We start from the raw sequence: 21,140 nt of genomic DNA, 5'->3' as shown, positions 1-21,140 counted from the left end.
TTGAGCCCAAGAGTTCAAGACAGCAGTGAGCTAAGATTGCACCACTGCATTCCAGCCTGGGCAACAAAGTGAGATTCTGTCTCTATATTAAAAAAAAAAAAAAAAAAGGAAAGAAAACGAAGACCCAGCCTGTATCTAATAATCCAAGTCGACAAGAATCCATTTTGGGGGATCTCGAGAGTCTGCCTCAGCAGCAGGGAAGACCGTGGTACTAACCTTTCTAATCATCTAATCTCTGCTCCACCTTTCTGAGTTCTACTACTGACCCTCAGAAGAGGTTCTCTGCCATAAAGAGCTCAAAGGCAAAAGTCAAATTAAGAGTCCTGCCTTCCCATCCAACTTACTGTTTCAGGTGGCTTCAAGGGAAGCTCCGGGTAAGCACATTAAAATGGGGGATGAGGGGGCGAGGCTAAGCGCAGAAGCCAGGAAATAACAGACCACACACTTCAGGGCTAAGAATTAAGATGTGTCTAGGCTGGATCTTCGGCTGTGATTACCACAGCAGAACTGATTAGAAGCCAAGAGAGCAGAAACTTCTAGTTTTTTGACAGAACTGTGTTGCCAAAGAAACCACAGCTGAATCTGATAAAAGCTGGAGATTATTTGACTCCTACAGCTCCACTCAAGTCCCCAAACCCACACCAGCAGGGGAAAGCCAAGGAGCCCTAAATAAAAGCACATTCTTTCCAGTTCCGTTTCAGATAAGGCCACAGAGAATAATGAACATGGAAGCTCCACTTCCCAGAAATAACAGAGGACCAGGTATCAGAGCAGTGTTTTTTTTTTGTTCGTTTTTGTTGAGACAGGGTCTTGCTCTGTCACCCAGGCTGAAGTGCAGTGGCTCGATCTCGGCTCACTGCAAGCTCCGCCTCCAGGGTTCAAGCCATTCTCCTGCCTCAGCCTCCTGAGTAGCTGGGACTGCAGGCGCCCGCCACTACGCCCGGCTAATTTTTTTTGTATTTTTAGTAGAGACGGGGTTTCACCACATTAGCCAGGATGGTCTCGATCTCCTGACCTCGTGATCCGCCCGCCTCGGCCTCCCAAAGTGCTGGGATTACAGGCGTGAGCCACCGCGCCCAGCCGAGCAGTGGTTGTTAAACCTCAAGGTGCATCAGAATCACCTGGGGAACTTAAGCCAGACTGCTGGGGCTCACCCCTAGAGTTTCCGAATCAACAGATGAGGTGGGGCCCAATAATTTGCGTTTCTGACAAGTTTCCAGGTGATACTGATGCTTAGGATGCTTTGAGAATCACAGATCACTGAGAACCAAGGGCTGCCAGATGGGCCAAGCAAAGAATTTACTCCTTTACCAGGGAATGGAGTTTTGGCCCGGCGCAGTGGCTCACGCTTGTAATCCCAGCACTTTGGGAGGCCGAGGCGGGCGGATCACGAGGTCAGGAGATCGAGACCATCCTGGCTAATGTGGTGAAACCCCATCTCTACTAAAACTACAAAAAAAAATAAATAAATAAAATAGCTGGGCGTGTACAGCCGGGCGCCTGTAGTCCCAGCTACTCGCAAGGCTGAGGCAGGAGAATGGCATGAACCTGGGAGGCGGAGCTTGCAGTGAGCCGAGATCGCGCCACTGCACTCCTGCCTGGGCGACAGAGCAAGGTTCCATCTCAAAAAAAAAAAAAAAAAAAACAGGGAAGGGAGTTTTACAATTGCTCCTCTGCCAGATTTGTTGACTGCTATAGACAAGTAACTACCTCGTGTTTCTCATCTCAAGTAGGAGTTTTTATTGTGGCTTCCTGTTCAAATTCCACCATTGAATTTGGGTGTGCTGGAGGAAGGGGATGCAGACAGCTTCTCTTTGGTTGAGAGGCCCTGGGTCACTGGGGCCATTAGAGAAGGCTACACATCACCCACACATACCAGACTTGCCCTAAAGGAAGTGACTGATTAGGCCCCCAGGCCTATCTCCCTTGTGGAAAGCAGATGTTTTATGCAGGTCAAGACAGGTGTATACAGATATCTGGGTGGCCAAAATGGACCATGGCAGAAACTGCTAATTGTCCCTCCAATACTGATTTCCTCCTCTTCTAGAGTACTAGAAGCTTTAGTTGCATGTATAACCTTGCAACTAAAGATTACGTTTCCCAGCCTCCCTTGCAAGCAGGTGTGGTTCTGTGACCAGGTTCTGGCCAATAGCTTATGAGGGAAAGTAGGTGAGCAACTTCTTGGTCATGTCCTTAAAAGAAGTGGAGTGTGCCCACCCTTTTCCTCTTTTTCCCTTCTTGCTGGCTGCGATGTGCATGTAGGGGCACAGAGGGGCCATCTCAGATGTGAGAAGTCTTGTGAACACACTGGCAGAACAGTAAAGAAGAAAGAGTCTGGGCCACAAAACCACGGAGCTGCCACATGAGCCCGGGGCAGCCTGGCAGTCACAGGAGAGGGAAATGAACGCCTGTCTTTTCTCAGCCACTGTGGTCTGCGCTTGTTTTACAGTAGTGAACCTGGAAGGCTAATAGAGGAGACCAAGACATGGATGGCTAAAAGAGGAAAAAGGGGCTGACTCTGGCCAGCAGATTTGCTAGGGCAAGGCATGGGTAGCTGCTTTCTGTTCTAAGCCTTCTGTACTGATTCATTCTAATTCTCTTTTTTTTTTTTTTTTTTTTTTTGAGACGGAGTCTCGCTCTGCAGCCAGGCTGGAGTGCAATGGTGCCATCTTGGCTCACTGCAAGCTCCGCCTCCTGGGTTCCCACCATTCTCCTGCCTCAGCCTCACGAGTAGCTGGGACTATAGGCGCCCGCAAGCATGCCCGGCTAATTTTTGTTTGTTTGTTTGTTTTAGTAGAGGCAGGGTTTCACTGTGTCAGTCAGGATGGTCTCGATCTCCTGACCTTGTGATCTGCCCGCCTCTGCCTCCCAAAGTGTTGAGGTTACAGGCTTGAGCCACTGCACCCGGCCCATTCTAATTCTTAGAATATTCAGTGTTTGACAAATTAAATAACTATGGCCTTGGCAACTAAGGCTGAGGAAATACCAAGGAACAGAGACCCACAGAGCCAGCCCTCTACCCATTCAGACCAGGCAGCCACCGCAGTTCACAGTTTCAAGAGACTGTGCAGGGATATGGCCCCCAGTGGGCCCCTATCGTACCACTGAGTTCAAGCATGGCCTTCAAAAGGCCACAGTCACATCCAGGCACATCCCCGGAGAGGAAAGTCCCCCAGGAAGCCACTTCATGTCCAGGAATTTTGGTGTGTGGGGTTTTCAAGTACTGTTTTCTTCAAATTTATTGTTAACACTCTTTAAGAGGTGGTGGGCATCCAGCCAGGCGCAGTGGCTCACAGCTGTAATCCTAGCACTTTGGGAGGCCGAGATGGACAGATCACTTGAGGCCAGGAGTTCAAGAATAGCCTGGCCAACATGGTGAAACCCATCTCTATTAAAAATTCAAAAACTTAACCAGATGCAGTGGGGCACACCTATAATGCTAGCTACTCGGGAGGCTGAGGCAAGAGAACCACTTGAACTCCAGAAGCAGAGGTTGCAGTAAGCTGAGATCGCACTACTGCAATCCAGCCTCGGTGACAGAACGAGACTCCGTCTCAAAAAAAAAAAACAAATTAGTGGGCATCTGTTTGAACTACTATAGAGATAACAAAAAATTAAAATTAAAAAAATAAAGGGCCTGGCGCAGTGGCTCAGCCTGTAATCCCAGCACTTTGGGAGGCCGAGGCGGGCGGATCACCTGAGGTCAGGAGTTTGAGACCAGCCCGGCCAACATGGCGAAACTGCATCTCTACTAAAAATACAAGGCCGGGCGCGGTGGCTCATGCCTGTAATCCCAGCACTTTGGGAGGCCAAGGTGGGTGAATCACCTGAGGTCGGGAGTTCAAGACCAGCCTGACCAACTTGGAGAAACCCCATCTCTACTACAAAATTAGCTGGGCATGGTGGCGCATGCCTGTAATCCCAGCTACTCGGGAGGCTGAGGCAGGAGAATCACTTGAACCCGGGAGATGGAGTTTGCACTGAGCTGAGATCACGCCATTGCACTGCAGCCTGGGCAATAAGAGTACAACTCTGTCTCAAAAAAAAAAAAAAAAAATTAGGCCAGGTATGGTGGAGCTTGCCTATAACCCCAGCTACTTGGGAAGCTGAGGCAGGAGAATTGCTTGAACTTGGGAGGTGGAGGTTGCAGTGAGCTGAGATCACGCCATTGCACTCCAGCCTGGGCGACAGAGAAAGACTCCGTCTGAAAAAATTAATTAATTAATTAATTAAAGCGGTGGGCAGAGGTCAGGTTCTCAAACTGCCAGAGGCAGTGAGCAAGTTGATAACCAATCCTAAGCAAGTGAGTGCAAAGGCATGTTTAACTGATGTTAAACATTAAACAATTAGGGAAAGAAAGAGGCTCTGACCAGGTAGAATAAGAAATTTAAAATACTTCTCTATATTCACCTCAAAAAAGTGACAAGAATTTACAGCACTTTTTTTCCTAGTGAGAAAAAAAGATACAGAAAGGGGAAGTGCCTTGCCTGAGAATTCAAACCAATAGTAAAACATGACCAGACCCCCATAACAGAAGAACAGCAGGGATTTTGTGGATGTGGAAACCAGCCTTAATCTCTCTTCCTCAGGCAATTTTGATCAGCAGGACTAGAAGAAAGAGGAGGTCTGGGGAACAAGAAAGGAGGGTAGAGGCGGTGAGAACAGGAGAGCACAGATCTTGAGTAAAATTCTAAGCAGAACAGAGGCCAATGGGCAAAAGCATCGCTAGTGTTTCCTGGACGCCCAAACACTGCACTCAGAGGCGACTGATGCAGCTGAAGTTCCCCTGTGGAAGCTAAACAGGGCGGCCAGGTGCAGTGGCGCACCCCTGTAATCCCAGCACTTTGGGTGGCCAAGGCAGGCGGATCACCTGAGGTCAGGAGTTCAAGACCAGCCTGGCCAACATGGTGAAACCCCATCCCTACTAAAAATACAAAAATTAGCTGAGCATGGTGGTGGGTGCCTGTAATCCCAGCTACTCAGGAGGCTGATGCAGGAGAATCGCTTGAACCTGGGAGGCAGAGGTTGCAGTGAGCTGAGATCACATCACTACACTCCAGCCTGGGGGACAGAGCAGGACTCCATCTCGAAAAAAAAAAAAAAAAAAAAAAAGAACTTAAGCATGATGGCTCTGGATCCAGGCTACCTAGGTGTGACCTTCACCCCTTGGCCATTCTTGGCCAGGTTCCTTGGGTGGAGAAGGGGCTCCTTTGAGCAGACCCTCGGGGGTTGCCAGCACCTCAAAAGCACTCAGTGTTCCCCTAAAAAGGCATCACACTGAGATGAGTGTATCTCTGGAAATTTCGCACTCTATGGTTTGTTGGCCTCACATTGCTAAAAAGCTGTGTGAGATTAGTCAACAGGTTTTGATGTCGATGGTGAGTGTCCAACAAGAGGCTGTGTCTCAAGCCCTGGTGCTTCTCTGCTTTCAGGCATCAGGACTCCCCCTGCAACGTCTAAGCCTGAGCTGCAGGAGCAATACCAGGGTCTGGAGCCAGCCCCACCCCACTGTCCCCCTCTCCAATGTGGACTTAGCTGGAACTCCCGCCCCTGCTCCTGACTACACTTAAGCTGGACAACAAGGGGGTCAAGAGGTCTGGGGCACAGGGAAAGGAAGGGACTTGTCCAGAGCCACACAATCAAGGCTGAGCCTGAACTGAAACTCAGGCCCGCCGCCCAGCAGTGCACTGTGAAACCACCTGGCCTCTCTGGTGGGCCAGAATGAAGATCTGGCCTTCGGGGTGTCAACCTAAATAACAAACAAGGAGAGGCTTTCTACAAGAAAATGAGGGGCCGGGTACGGTGGCTCACGCTTGTAATCCCAGCACTTTGGGAGGCCGAGGCGGGCGGCTCACGAGGTCAGGAGATCCAGACCATCCTGGCTAACAGGTGAAACCCTGTCTCTAATTAAAATACAAAAAATTAGCCGGGTGTGGTGGCGGGCGCCTGTAGTCCCAGCTACTCGGGAGGCTGAGGCAGGAGAATGGCGTGAACCCAGGAGGCGGAGCTTGCAGTGAGCTGAGATCGTGCCACCGCACTCCAGCCTGGGCAACAGAGTGAAACTCCGTCCCAAAAAAAAAAAAAAAGAAAAGAAAAGAAAAAAAGAAAATGATGTAGCTGGGCGCAGTGGCTCACACCTGTAATCCCAGCACTTTGGGAGGCCAAGGCCGGTGGATCACCTCAGGTTAGGAGTTCAGGACCAGCCTGGCCAATATGATGAAACCCCGTCTCTACTAAAAATACAAAAATTAGCCAGGTGTGGTGGCAGGTGCCTGTAGTCCCAGCTACTCGGGAGGCTGAAGGAAGAGAATCGCTTGCACCTGGGAGGCAGAGGTTGCAGTGAGCCGAGATTAAGCCACTGCACTCCAGCCTGGGTGACAGAGCAAGACTCCATCTTAAAAAAAAAAAAAAAAGAAAAGAAAAAAAAGAAAATGATGCTTACTCGGGAATGAGGCATCAGAATGAGAGTACACGTGCCATAGTAAACTAAGCATGTATCCAGGGAGGTTTTTCAAAGGAAAAGTGAAGAGGATTACATAACTGTTTTGAGATAACTATCCTTGAATAACAAGAGTGATTCCAGTCTCCAGGGTTGGATAGGCATTTGCTGGGCAGATGTCCTCGCAGAAGTATTTTTTGTGTGTGGTTACAATGGTCTTTATGCAAGGTTGTGGTTTTTGTAGAGTCTTCCGTGACAGTTATTGTTGTCGGGCATTTCTGCATGACAGTCCTCCCTTCATGGCTTTCCCTAGTTCTATTTGTCAGGGTTATTTATTTTTGAAACGGAGTCTCACTCTGTCACCCAGGCTGGATTGCAATGGTGCAATCTCCCCTCACTGCAACCTCCGCCTCCCAGGTTCAAGCAATTCTCCTGCCTCAGCCTCATGTGTAGCTGGGACTACAGGTGCCCAGCTAATTTTTTTGTATTTTTAGTAGAAACAGGGTTTCACCATGTTGGTCTGACTGGTTTCAAACTCCTGACCTCAAGTGATCTACCCGCCTCAGCCTCCCAAAGTGATAGGATTACAGGCGTGAGCTACCATGCCCAGCCAAGTGTTATTTTTTTTTAACACAAAATCACTCCATGTTGATTCTGACAACTTTCGCAGGGGGAATGTAAGGAGAGGAACGGCAGCGGCTCAGGAGCACCCGGCAGGGAGGGGTTTCAGGTGGGTTCCAGGAATGGGGAGGCTGTGGCCTGGGAAGCTGACCCTCTCCACTCTGAGGAGGAAGGTGGGCTTAGGGAGGCGGCCAGCAGGGGTGGAGACAGAAGTCCAGGGGATGGGGAAGACTATGACTCAAGAGGAGCCACCAGTATGCTGCTGGGGGCACACAGGGGAGTCAGGGTCCAGCCTGTGCAGAAGCAGGCCCAGCCGCGGTCCTGTGCTGGAACATCACTCCCACTGGTAGCCAGATCGCCCCATTCCCTACCCCAGACAGGAAGGCCTGGAAAGTTGCTTGGCAGCTGAAGGGAGGAGATGTTCTCGTTGCCCCACTGGCCTCCCCATGACTGGTGTGGTCTGCCCCACGATGCCCCCAAAACCCCAGCCTGGGCTGTAGCTCTAGATCTCTCCACCTGCAGGTCCACCACAGCATCCCCTGCTCTCCTGGTTTATCTCAGAGGGTGGTGCTCTCTAGGCCCCCACCCTCAGGCCTTTGCTCCCAGTCCCTCCTCCTGGAAGCCCTCAATGATTCCAGAAGACCTGAGGGACAGGCAGGTGCTGAATCTGGTCTGATGGTCCAGCCAGGTGGTTCCCAGCTCAGGAACCCCAGACAAGACAGCTCCTCCCCAGGTGTCTGGGGCTCCTACCACTGGCTCCTCAGGGCCCTTGCACATGCTGGCCCCTCTCTCCTGAGCTCTTACCCAATTCGTCATGTGGCTGTCTTCTTCCTATTCCTCCAGGTTCACATCCTCACACTGGCCTTCCTTGACCCCCTGTCCTAGGCGGCTCCCCTATCTGGTCACTGTATCCTGCCTGCCCATTTCTTTACTAGTTTTCCTATGCATTAACTGTCTCCTCACAAGACTGTGCCCTCATGAGGGCAGAGGACCTGTCACTTTGCCTGTGCTGTATTCCAGAACCTAGGGCAGCACCAGGCAGGTGCTCAGTTAAGTACCTGCAGAAGACTGGCTCCCTGCCCTACACTGAGGGGTTCTCTTTGGGGATCTGAGGAGGGGTGGGGGTAACCAGGCCCCCCATCCCCACTGCCTTCTGCTGAGCATCAGCTGAACATCAGGCACTTAACATTCTCCTCTTCAACTTCACAGCCACCCTTCAGGGTAGGGAGGTATTACCAGCTAAATATGTCCCCACCACACATGATCCTATTCTCCCAGAGGAGGGTAATTTGTTAATACTAAATATCAATAAACACTTAAAATGCAAAAACCTTCAACCCAGACATTCCAATACTATAATAGAAAGCCATCCCATGGCTACACTTACATGTGTGCAGAACAGGCTCTATACATCTAAGTGTATCATGACACTATACAGAATAGAAAAATGGCCAGGCATGGTGGCTCACACCTGTAATCCCAGCACTTTGGGAGGCCAAGGTGGGCAGATCACCTGAGGTTGGGAGTTCGAGACCAGCCTGGCCAACATAGTGAAACCCTGTCTCTACTAAAAATACAAAAGTTGACTGGGCACAGTGGCTCACACCTATAATCCCAGCACTTTGGAAGGCCAAGGCGGGTGGATCATTTGAGGTCAGGAGTTTGAGACCAGCTTGGCCAACACAGTGAAACCCCATCTATACTAAAAATACAAAAATTAGCCAGGCATGGTGGTGGGTGCCTGTGGTCCCAGCTACTCAGGAAGCTGAGGCAGGAGAATACTTGAACCCAGGAGGCAGAGGCTGCAGTGAGCCAAGATCTCACCACTGCACTCCAGCCTGGGCAACAGAGAGAGACTCCATATCAAAAAAAAAAAATTAGCTGGATGTGGTAGCGGGCACCTGTAATCACAGCTACTTGGGAGGCTGAGGCAGGAGAATCTCTTGAACATGGGAGGTGGAGGTTGTGGTGAGCCAAGATCGTGCCACTGCTCTCCAGCCTGGGAGACAGAGCGAAACTTCATCTCAAAAAAAAAAAAGAACTGAAAAATGCTAGAAGGAACATAAACACATCTCAATAGGGGCAAACAAATCATAGAACATCTATCAAAGGAATACAATGTAGCTATTAGAAAGAATATGTCAATATGAAACAGTCCCCAAGGTCTATTGCTAGGTGAAAAAAAATTCACAACAATACATGATGTGCTACTAGCTGTATCAAAAGGGGGTTGCAGGCAGGGTGATGTGGCTCATGCCTGCAATCCCAGCACTTTGGGAGGCCAAGGCAGGAGGATCACTTGAGACCAGGAGTTCAACACCAGCCTCGATCTCTACAAAAAAATGAAAAATTAGGCATGGTGGCATGTGCCTATAGTCCTAATTACTCAGGAAGTTGAGGCAGGAGGACACTTGATCCCAGGACATCAAGGCTGCAGTGAGCTTTGATCACACTACTGCTCTCCAGCCTGGGCAGCAGAGCAAGACCCTGTCTCAAAAAAAAAGTTTTTTAAAAAGGGATTGTAGATATATAATACCCTTGCCCATTCAAAGAAAATTTCTAGTAAGATAAGCCAGAAATTTTTACCAATCATTACTTCTTGGGATGTAAATCATTACTTTCTTGGGAAAGGAGGCAATATGAATCATTTTTACTGCATGCTTTTTTGAATTTTTGTTACAGCTATTGGGGGTTTTTTAATTAATGTATGTATGTATTTTTGGAACAGCCCAAATTTAAAAGGTATGAAAGAATTCACAGTAAAGTCTCCCTCCAATACTGTGTTCTCTGGCAGCCCAGTTCCTCTCCCCACAGGTAACCACTGTTACCAGTTTCTTTTTTTTTTTCTTTTGGAGAGAGTCTCACTCTGTCGCCCAGGCTGGAGTGCAGTGGTGCAATCCTGGCTCACTGCAACCTCCGCCTCCCAGGTTCAAGCAATTCTCCTGCCTCAGCCTCTCGAGTAGCTGGGATTACAGGTGCAGGCCACCAAGCCCAGCTAATTTTGTATTTTTAGCAGAGACGGGTTTTCACCATGTTAGCCAGGCCAGTCTCGAACTCCTGACCTCAGGTGATCTGCCCGCCTCGGCCTCCCAAAGTGCTGGGATTACAGGCATGAGCCACTGCATCTGGCCTGTTACCAGTTTCTTATGTGCATGGTAAACTCACTCATTAAATTCGTTTTTTAATTAAAAGAGGAAGAAAGTATTAAGGCCAGAGAGTGCAACTCACACGGACGGAAACTGCTCAGGGGCGTGATGGGCCCCACCCAAGGAGGGCCCTGCGTTACTCACAATTCAGGATGATCTGGGCAGCCCGGTAGAGCTCCAGGCGGCACAGGAGGTCCACAAGTTGCTGGACGGTGGCCTGCCGCATGCCCCACCACCACAGCAGCTCCCGCGTGATGCTCACACCCTGCACCCGCTCCATAGACTTGATCTTCCGCAGCTGGGTCAGGTCTGTGATCACGTAGGAGGCTGGAAGGGAGGGAGAGGACTCTGCTTAGAGTCAGAGAGGCAGTCCCTCCAGGAGAGGTCCCCACACTAGCCACTAGCTGGGCTTCTCCAGGACATCCTCCCCAACCACCCCCTCCACACTGGAAACACCATCATTAGCTGAGGTCCACAGGTGGCCCAAGTTACAACGCTGACTCTGCTGGACACCCATGGGGTCCAGTACATATGACTTAGGAGAAAGACCACGGGACAGGAGGGTCAAAGCCTTGAGCATTGGCTGCTGCTAAGCCTGCGGCAGTCACTGCGCCCATGGGAGCCTCGGTGGGTACTAGCTCTGCCTGCCTCCCCTACTATAATGGAAGGTCCGTGTAGGCAGGGAGCTCTACCTGTTTGGTTCACTGTTACTTCCCCAGAATTAAGAATAGTGCCTGGTTCAGAGTGGAGGTGGGGCCAGGATGAGGGTGAGTCAGGTGAGGCACCTAGGGAAGAAAAATGCAGGAGGCGCTCATCTTCAGGTGGCACCGCAGGACCCTGAGCATCAGCACCTCCTTACATTTTGCCCCGGGCATCTCATTCCTCTCAGCTAAGTCCCAGTCCTGGTCAGGGGAACTCAACAAGTGTATGAGGTCAGGTGCAGCGGCTCACACCTGTAATTCCAATACTTTAGGAGACCAAGGAGGGATTGCTGGAGCTCAGGAGTTCAAGACCAGCCTGGGCAACATAGCGAGACCCTGTCTCTACAAAAAATAAATAAAGTAGGCCGGGCGTGGTGGCTCACGCCTGTAATCCCAGCACTTTGGGAGGCCAAGGCAGGCGGATCACAAGGTCAGGAGATCGAGACCATCCTGGCTAACACGGTGAAACCCTGTCTCTACTAAAAATAGAAAAATTAGCCGGGCATGGTGGCGGGCGCCTGTAGTCCCAGCTACTCGGGAGGCTGAGGCAAGAGAATGGTATGAACCTGGGAGGCGGAGCTTGCAGTGGGCCGAGATCACGCCACTGCACTCCAGCCTGGGCGACAGAGCGAGACTCCGTCTCAAAAAAATAAATAAATAAATAAATAAGACCCTGTCTCCACAAAAAATAAACAAAGTAGGCCAGGCGCGGTGGCTTACACCTGTAATCCCAGCACTTTGGAAGGCCAAGACGGGCAGATTACAAGGTCAGGAGATCAAGACCATCCTGACTAACACAGTGAAACCTTGTCTCTACTAAAAATACAAAAAATTAGCTGGGCGTGGTGGCATGCGCCTGTAGTCCCAGCTACTTGGGAGGCTGAGGCAGGAGAATGGCATGAACCTGAGAGGCAGAGCTTGCAATGAGCCGAGATCACACCACTGCACTCCAGCCTGGGAGACAGAGCGAGACTCTGTCTAAAAATAAATAAATAAATAAACAAACAAAGTAGCCAGGCATGGTGGCATGCATCTGTAGTCCTAGCTACTCAGGAGGCTGAGATGGGAGGATCACTTGAGCCCAGGAGTTGGAGGCTGCAGCAAGCCATGATGATGTCACTGCACTCCAGCCTGGGCAACACAGCAAGACCTTGTCTCCAAAAACAACAACAACAAAAAAGATATGCTAAGTGAATGATTGAATGAAAACACACACACATACCACATTGTCTTCAGAGAACTGTTATAAGGATCAAGAGAGCCATGGATACAAAAATACTTTGCCAGTTCTGAAGTACAGGACAAAACTTGCAGGGAGCTACCACCAGTAACAATAAAAATAATGCATTCTTTCTTGCGGTGTGTTACCATAAAATTGATGGTTGTTCACCAAAAAAAAAACAACATGGACAATACAGGGGGAAAAGTTACACAGCATCTCACCACCCTCCTAAGGCCATTAGGGTACTTCCCCTTTCCAAAAATCAACCCCTCTACATAGATGTGTCTTTGGAAGTAGTTGTTGCCACACTGCAGGTAAGATTTTGTATCTTTTTTTTTTTTTTTTTTGAGACAGAGTCTCCCTCTGTCACCCAGGCTGGAGTGAAGTGGTGCGATCTCGGCTCACTGCAAGCTCTGCCTCCCAGGTTCAGGCCATTCTCCTGCCTCAGCCTCCGAGTGGCTAGGACTACAGGCACCCACCACCACACCCAGCTAATTTTTTTTGTATTTTTAGTAGAGACGAGGTTTCACCACGTTAGCCAGGACAGTCTCGATCTTCTGACCTTGTGATCCGCCTGCCTCGGCCTCCCAGAGTACTGGGATTACAGGCGTGAGCCACCGTGCCCAGCCGATTTTTTATCTTTTCTTAAGAGATGGGGTCTCACTATGTTGCCCAGGCTGGTGTTGCACTCCTCACCTCAAGCAATCTTCCCACCTCAGCCTCTTAAAGTGCTGGGATTGCAGGTGTGAGCCACCGTGCCTCACCTGAGATTCTGCATCCTGGTCTTATTTATTAACATTATACCACAGGGACTGGGCACAGTGGCTCATGCCTGTAATCCTAGCACTTTGGGCGGCCGAGGCAGGTGGATCACCTGAGGTCAGGAATTTGATACCAGCCTGGCCAACATGGTGAAACCCCGTCTCTACTAAAAATACAAAAATTAGCCAGGTGTGGTAACAGACGCCTGTAATCTCCCAGCTACTCAGGAGGCTAAGGTAGGAGAAATCACTTGAACCTAGGAGGTGGAGGTTGCAGTGAGCTGAGATTGTGCCACTGCACTCCAGCCTGAGTGACAGAGTAAGACTGAGTCTCAAAAATATAAAAATTAAAAATAAATAAAAATTAAAAATTCTTTTTTTTTTTTTGAGACAGGATGTCACTCTGTTGCCCAGGTGGCATGAGTGCAGTGGTGCAAACATGGATCACCACAGCCTTGGCCTCCCAGGCTCAAGCAATCCTCCCACCTCAGCCTCCCCAGCAGCTCGGACGACAGACACACCACCATCCCTGGCTAATTTTTTTTTTTTTTTTTGGTACAGGCGTGAACCACTGTGCCTGGCCCATAAATGGATTTTTATGACCAGTATTCCACTGAGTTTACTGAAGTGAGAAAGGCATTTTTTTTAAAAAACTAGGAGTAATCAGCCGGGTGCAGTGGCTCATGCCTGTAATCCCAGCACTTTGGGAGGCTGAGGTGGGCGGATCACCTAAGTTCAGGAGTTCGAGACCAGCCCGGCCAACATGGTGAAATCCCATCTCCACTAAAAATACAAAAATTAGCCAAGCGTGGTGGTGCCCACTTGTAGTCCCAGCTACGCAGAAGGCTGAGGCAGGAGAATCACTTGAACCCGGGAGGCAGAGGTTGCAGTGAGCCGAGATCGCGCTACTGCACTCCAGCCTGGGCAACAGAGCGAGACTCCATCTCAAAAAAATAAAAAAATAAAAAAAAAGAAAATATAAACATAGATGGGCCGAGTAGAAGAATGAAAGGCAAGAGATGAAGCCCAGGACCACATAACAAAGACCCTCAAGCGAATGCCCAGCTTTGGAGTTTGGACTTGATCCTAAGAGTTACAAGGGACCACAGAAGATTTCAGAGCCAGTGAGTGCTGCGACCAGATTGCACAATCCCCTACTCTTTGGACAAAATGGGCTGGTGACAGCCTTCTGCACACAGAAAGCCTCCAGGAGAAGTGCCCCGTTAGGATGGGAAGTTCCTAAATTGCTATGTTAGTCACTGGAAACCCCAGGCCAGATTGCTGGTCAGTGGGAAGTGATGTCAGCTGGGTCAGGGGCTGCTTCTAGCAATACAGAGAAGAGAACGGATGGAAAAGGAAGGACCATCTCCCTCCACGAAGCATTGGTCATCCACACACACTCCCATCTTGGGAGGCAGCATGACGTAATGGGAAAACAGAAGCCCAGGGCCACCCCTGGTGGCTGGTGGCAGCAGGAACTCAGCCACAGCCTGACTCTGTGGGCTGAACTTTCCTTACTCGTGATGGTAATACAAGAGAAACAGGAATTAAACTCTAAGGTGCCTTCCAGCTTAGACATTTTTGTTCCATGACAGTGCCATATCTTAAGGTGTTGACCAATCAGCATTTAACCAGACCCTTTATTTATTTTATTTAGCTTTTTTCAGACGGAGTCTTGCTCTGTTGCCCAGGCTGGAGTGCAGTGGTGTGATCTCAATTCACTGCAGCCTATGCCTCCCAGGTTCAAGCAATTCTCCTGCCTCAGCCTCCCAAGTAGCTGGGGCTACAGGGCATGTGCCACCACTCTCAGCTAATTTTTTGGTATTTTTAGTAGAGATGGGGTTTCACCATCTTGGCCAGGCTGGTGTCAAACTCCTGAGCTCAAGTGATCCGCCCTCCTTGGCCTCCCAAAGAGCTGGGAACACAGGCGTCAGCCACCGTACCCAGTCTCAACCAGACCCTTTAGAGTTGGGACATGATAGAGATCTTGAGGAGATGAGTCACTACCAAGGCCTTCTGCTAAGTCTGCAGCTTTTTTCTCAGCATGGACAGGTAATACCTGGTCATCGCAGAACATTTGGGAAACAAGAAAATGAAAGTCCCCATGATCATCCCACTTGGAGGACTCCAAGGACACCACCAGTTATATTTTGGTGTCTAATCTTCCAGACTTTTTCTACAGATAAAAACGTGCAAAAGTCAGCAGGACAGTAGTGGTGGTTCAGAGGCCAGATATTGGGATTCGGGGTCTGGATTCAAATCCTGTTTCTGATGCTTACTTTCTGTGTTTTTGGGGAAGGTGTTCATCTCTCCCTGAGCCTCAGTTTCCTCATCTGTCAAACAAAGATAACAGCAGCACCTGCCTCAGAGATTGTTGCAAGGATTAAATGAGTTATATGTACAGAAGCACTCAGAACAGTGCTTGACACACAATAAACATGATATAAGTATTAGCTGTAAGTGTTAAACTATCTACACTCTATGAAAACCTGTTTTTCATAGAGTTTGGCCAGGTGTAGTGGCTCACGCCTGTAATCCCAGCACTTTGGGAGTCCAAGGCAAGCGGATCACGAGGTGAGGAATTTGAGACCAGCCTGGCCGACATGACGAAACCCCGTATCTACTTTTTTTTTTTTTTTGAGACAGAGTCTCACTCTGTTGCCCAAGCTGGAGTGCAGTGGCGTGATCTCTGCTCACTGCAAGCTCCGCCTCCCAGGTTCACGCCATTCTCCTGCCTCAGCCTCCTGAGTAGCTAAAACTACAGGCGCCTGCCACCATGCCCAGCTAATTTTTTTTTTAGTAGAGACGGGGTTTCACCGTGTTAGCCAGGATGGTCTCGATCTCCTGACCTCATGATCCACCCACCTCAGCCTCCCAAAGTGCTGGGATTATAGGCATGAGCCACCGCGCCTGGCCAATTTTCATATTTTTAGTAGGGACAGAGTTTCACCATATTGGTGAGGCTGGTTTCGAGCTCCTGACCTCATGATCCTCCCACCTTGGCCTCCCAAAGTGCTGAGATTACAGCCGTGAGCCACCGTGCCCAGCCCATCTCTACTAAAAATGCAAAAACTAGCAGAGTGTGGTGGCATGCACCTGTAGTCCCAGCTACTCTGGAGGCTGAGGCAGGAGAATCACTTGAACCCAGGAGGCCGAGGTTGCAGTGAGCTGAGATTGCATCATTGGACTCCAGCCTGGGCAACAGAGTCAGACTCCGTCTCAAACAAACAAACAAAAGGCCAGGTGCAGTGGCTCACGCCTATAATCCAAACACTTTGGGAGGCTGAGGCGGGCGGATCATGAGGCTGGTCTCAAACTCTTGGCTTCAAGAAATTTTCCCACCTCAGCCTCCCAAAGTGTTGAAATTAGAGGCGTGAGCCACTGCATCTGCCCTGAAAATGTTTTTATCCCTGATGGTTAACAGTACAGTGACTATCACTCTTAAGCTCCTGAATCCTGCAGGAGTTCACCCGAGGCAGTAGAAAACCTTCCCTATCTTCAAAGTCCTCCACAGCAGGGATGGCACAGCCTCCTGAAATGACCCATCTTAGAATCAAATGCCCACACCCCTCCCTGGGTGGGGGATGAGGAAAGCCCTAACTTGACCCTTTACAATGAGCTGAGTCTCCTAAGCCTCTCAGCAACTCTGTGAGGGTGCTTCATGGATGAGGAAACTAAGGCTCAGAGAGAGATAGTCACCTGACTGATGTCACACCGCTGGGCAGGGGCAAAGCAGGGCTGTGCACAAAGGCTGGCACACGCATGAGTTAACGAGACGGGGAGCGGTCACACACAGAAGAGCTCCTGTGCCGAGCCCCTCTCCACACACCTGGGGCTGAAGCTGTACGAAACCCATTTTACACAGGCTCAGGCAAAGCCCAACAGAGGCAGCTGCCATCACAGAGACAAGAACTAGGGGTGGTCGGATTATCTGCCAACAAGTGTCGGATCCGAAAGAGCGTGGCTGTCTGTGGCTGCGGGATCTTCTGAATCACTTTAGCATTCTCACTACACTCTCCCAGTACCACCATCAGCTCCGAGGGACTGTCTTCTTTCTAAAATGACCCACAGGAAGCCAAGAATTTTTAGGACTGAAGGGACAATCACAGTCACTCATTCATTCAGCTGAAGAGGGAACCGGAGCACTGGGACTGAGCGAGGAGCAGTGGGCTGGGGGCATGGCTGGCTCTGATCCAATGTAGGAAGTAGGCTGACCAAAGGCTCCAGGCCAGCTCCAATGGGTAAGAGTGGCCAGCCCGCATCCTCACCACACCAAGGCCTGGCAGCTCATCATTCACTCTGGCACCTGCCCTCTAGCCAGGCACTGTCCCAGGCTCTGGGAATACAGCAGTGAAAAACTAGACAGGTAAGGCCCCTGCCCACACAGTGCTTCCACTCCACAGGGAGAGACAGGTGGAAACAATTAAGGAACGAGGGGCCATCAAAGGCTGTGAAGTGGAATGAGAGAAATGAAACACGGTGATGGGCTAGAGAGGAACAGGGGCAGGAAAGTCCTCTTGATTTCAAAGAGGGCCACAGGAGCTTACCTGAAGGACTATGACAGACAGAATAATACCCTTGGAAAACATCCACATCCTAAGCCCTGAGACCTGTGAATATGGTACCTTACATAGCAAAAGGGACTTTGCAGATTAGATTATCCTGAGATGAGATTATCCTGGATTCTCTGGGTCTGGCCAAGGTAATTACCAGGATCCCTGTAAGGCGGAGGCCAGAACATCAGATTCAGAGACGAGGTGATGGTAGAAGCAGAGGTCACAGAGACAGATGTGATGATATACACCCATGGCCTTGATGATGGAGGAAGGGGCCATAAGCCACAGGATGCTGCAGGCCTCAGGAAGCCAGTCAAGGCAAGGAGACCGACTCCCGCCTAGAGCCACCCTGAGTTAGGACTTCTGACCTCCAGAATGCTGAGATAATAAACTTGAGGTGTTACAGGCCACCAACTTTGTAGTGTTGTGGGAAGTCAGGGACCCCAAACAGGACCGGCTGAAGCCATGGCAGAAGAATATAAATTGTGAAGATTTCATGGACATTTATCAGTTCCCAAAATTAATACTTTTATAATTTCTTACATCTGTCTTTACTGCAATCTCTGAACATAAATTGTGAAGATTTCATGGACATTTATACTCTTATAATTTCCTATGCCTGTCTTTACTTTAATCTCTTAATCCTGTCATCTTTGTAAGCTGAGGATGTATGTCACCTCACGACCCTGTGATGATTGCATTAACTGTATAAATTGTTTGTAAAACATGTGTGTTTGAAAAATGTGACATCTGATTGTAAAACATGGGTGTTTAAACAATATGAAATCAGGGCACCCTGAAAAAGAACAGAATAACAGTGATGTTCAGGGAACAAGGGAAGATAACCATAAGGTCTGACTGCCTGCGGGGTCGGGCAGGATAGAGCCATATTTTTCTTCTCACAGAGAGCCTATAGACAGACGTGTGAGTAGGAGAAATATCACTGAATTCTTTTCCCAGCAAGGAATATTAATAATTGATAACCCTGGGGAAGGAATGCATTCCCAGGGGCAGGTCTATAAATGGCCGCTCTAGGAATGTCTGTCTTATGCGGTTGACACAAGGGATGAAATACGCCCTGGTCTCCTGCAGTGCCCTCCGGCTTACTAGGATTGGGAAATTCCAGCATGGTGAATTCTAGCCAGATGGGTTGTCTGCTCTCGAACCCTGTTTCCTGTTAAGATGTTTATCAAGACAATGCATGCCCAGTGGGACATGGACCTTCATCAGTAATTCTAATTTCACCTTTGCCTTGTGATCTTTTATTGCCCTTTGAAGCATGTGATCTCTGTGACCTACTCCCTATTTGTACACCCCTCCCCTTTTGAAATCCCTAATAAAAACTTGCTGGTTTTGCGGCTTGGGGTTGCCATCACGGTTCTACCAACATGTAATGGCACCCCCAGAGGCCCAGATGTAAAATTTCTCTCTTTGTACTCTTTCTCTTTATTTCTCAGACCGGCCGACACTTAGGGAAAATAGAAAAGAACCTACGTTGGAATATTGGGGGCTGGTTCCCCTGATATTGTAGTAATCTATAACTGCAACAGGAGGAAACTAATAGACTAGAAAGCTAGCCCCGGGTAACACAGGGGGAAGAACGTCCCAGGCAGAGGGAACAGCACCTGCAAAGACCCTGTGTCTGGCCCAGGGAGGTCAGTGTGGCTGGAGCAGGGGAGTGACAGTGGGTGTGGAAGAAGAGGAGGTCAGAGAGGCCAGCCCTGGGCAGATGTGTCAGAGCCGACATGCCTGGCGAGGTGTTCAGATCATATCCATCCCAGTGGGAAGCCTCGCAGAGGTATTCTCCAAAGAAGATGTGCAAATGGCCAATAAGCACAGGGAAAGATGCTCCACAGCATTAGTCATTAGGGAAATGCAAATCAAACCACAGTAAGATGCCACTTCACACTGGCTCAGGTGGCTACTGTCAAAAAGGCAACAATAAGGCCGGACATGGTGCTCACGCCTGTAATCCCAGCATTTTGGGAGGCTGGGGCGGGCAGATCACCTGAGGTTAGGAGTTTGACACCAGCCTGGCCAACATGGTGAAACCCTGTTTCTACTAAGGATACAAAAATTAGTCAGGCACAGTGGTGCACGCCTGTAATCCCAACTACTTGGGAGGCTGAGGCACGAGAATCGCTTGAACCCAGGAGGCTAAGGTTGCAGCAAGCCGAGATCATGCCACTGCACTCCAGCCTTGGCGACTGAGCGAGACTCTGTCTCAAAAAAAAATTTTAAAAAGAAAAAAATAACACATGTTGACAAGGATATGGAGAAATGGTCATCCTCATACACTGGTGGTTCAGCCACTTTAGAAAACATCTGGTAGCTCCTCAAATAGTTAAACATAAAGCCAGATGCGGTGGCTCACACCTGTAATCCCAGCAATTTGGGAAGGCGAGAGGGGCAGATCGCTTGAGCTCCAGAGTTCAAGATCAGCCTGGGTAACATGGTGAAACCTGTCTCTACAAAAAATACAAAAGTTAGCTGGGCGCAGCAGTGCACACCTGTAGTCCAGCCACTTAGGAGACAGGAAGATCGCTTGAGCCCAGGAGGTTGGGGCTGCAGTGAGCTACATTTGCACCACTGCACAAAACCTTGTATGTGAGTGTTCACAGCAGCACTATTCATAATGGCCCAAAAGTGAAAGGAACCCAATGCCCAACAACTGATAAATGAATAAAATGTAGTATATCCATACCATGGAACATTATCCTACAATAAAAAGAAACTGGCCGCGTGCAGTGGCTCACGCCTGTAATCCCAGCACTTTGGAAGGCCGAGGTAGGCGGATTACACAGTCAGGAGATCGAGACCATCCTGGCTAACAAAGAGAAACCCCATCTCTACTAAAAATACAAAAAAATTAGCCGAGCATGCTGGCAGGCGCCTGTAGTCCAAGCTGCTAGGGAGGCTGAGGCAGGAGAATAGCATGAACCCGGGAGGTGGAGCTTGCAGTGAGCCAAGATTGCGCCACTGCACTCCAGCCTGGGTGACAAAGCGAGACTCCATCTCAAAAAAAAAAAAAAAGAAACTAAGTACTGACGCATGCTACAACGTGGATGAACCTTATGCTAGCTGAAACAAGTCAGTCACAGAGCACTATATATTATATGATTCCATTTATATGAAATGTCCAGAATAGGCAATGTCTAAAACTCAGGAAAATGGAAGGAGGGGATTGGAAGTTAAGGGGTACAGTTTCTTCTTGGGGTGATTAAAATGTTCTAAGATTGATTGTAAAAATGGATACACAGCCCTGTGAATATACTAAATGCCACTAAATTGTACTCCTTAAACAGGTGGATTGTATGGTATGTGAATATCTCAGTAAAGCTTTTTTTTTTTTTAAAGTCATAGGTATGCCTTCTAATTGAATTTCCTAGAAACAAAAGTTGTTCTGGCATTTGTAACTGAGGGCTGGGCCAATGTGGAAAAAATGAGAGGAAGTCTCACACAAAGTTTGTCCACTGCCCAGGAAACATTCAAAGTAGTGAAGCCAGGTCCAGCTGCAGTGGCTCACGCCTGTAATCCCAGCACTTTGGGAGGCCAAGGCAGGCAAATCACCTGAGGTCAGGAGTTCGAGACCAGCCTGGCCAACATGGTGAAACCCCATCTCTACTAAAAACATAAAAATTAGTGGGCATGGGTCGGGCGCGGTGGCTCAGGCCTGTAATCCCAGCACTTTGGG

The 21,140-nt window shown here is 49.2% G+C and overlaps 1 protein-coding gene across 1 annotated transcript in view; it reads right to left on the bottom strand.

Moving 5' to 3' along the window:
* IRAK2 (interleukin 1 receptor associated kinase 2) overlaps positions 1-17,485 on the bottom strand; it is a 74,945-nt gene extending 57,460 nt beyond the window's left edge. Inside the window, exons 1-3 of the mRNA XM_058438133.1 lie at positions 17,438-17,485; positions 16,774-16,945; positions 10,351-10,533 (exon numbers count right to left, since the gene is read on the bottom strand). Of these exons, the coding sequence (XP_058294116.1) occupies positions 10,351-10,533; positions 16,774-16,945; positions 17,438-17,485 (403 nt within the window). The remainder of the gene's footprint in view (positions 1-10,350; positions 10,534-16,773; positions 16,946-17,437) is intronic.
* Between the last annotated feature and the right edge of the window lie 3,655 nt (positions 17,486-21,140).

Source organism: Hylobates moloch, unplaced genomic scaffold (genome assembly GCF_009828535.3).
Source record: "Hylobates moloch isolate HMO894 unplaced genomic scaffold, HMol_V3 SCAFFOLD_4, whole genome shotgun sequence".
NCBI classification, from domain to species: domain Eukaryota; kingdom Metazoa; phylum Chordata; class Mammalia; order Primates; family Hylobatidae; genus Hylobates; species Hylobates moloch.
The sequence above is the reverse complement of the archived record's forward strand: the minus strand, read 5'-3'. Positions and strand labels throughout refer to the sequence as shown.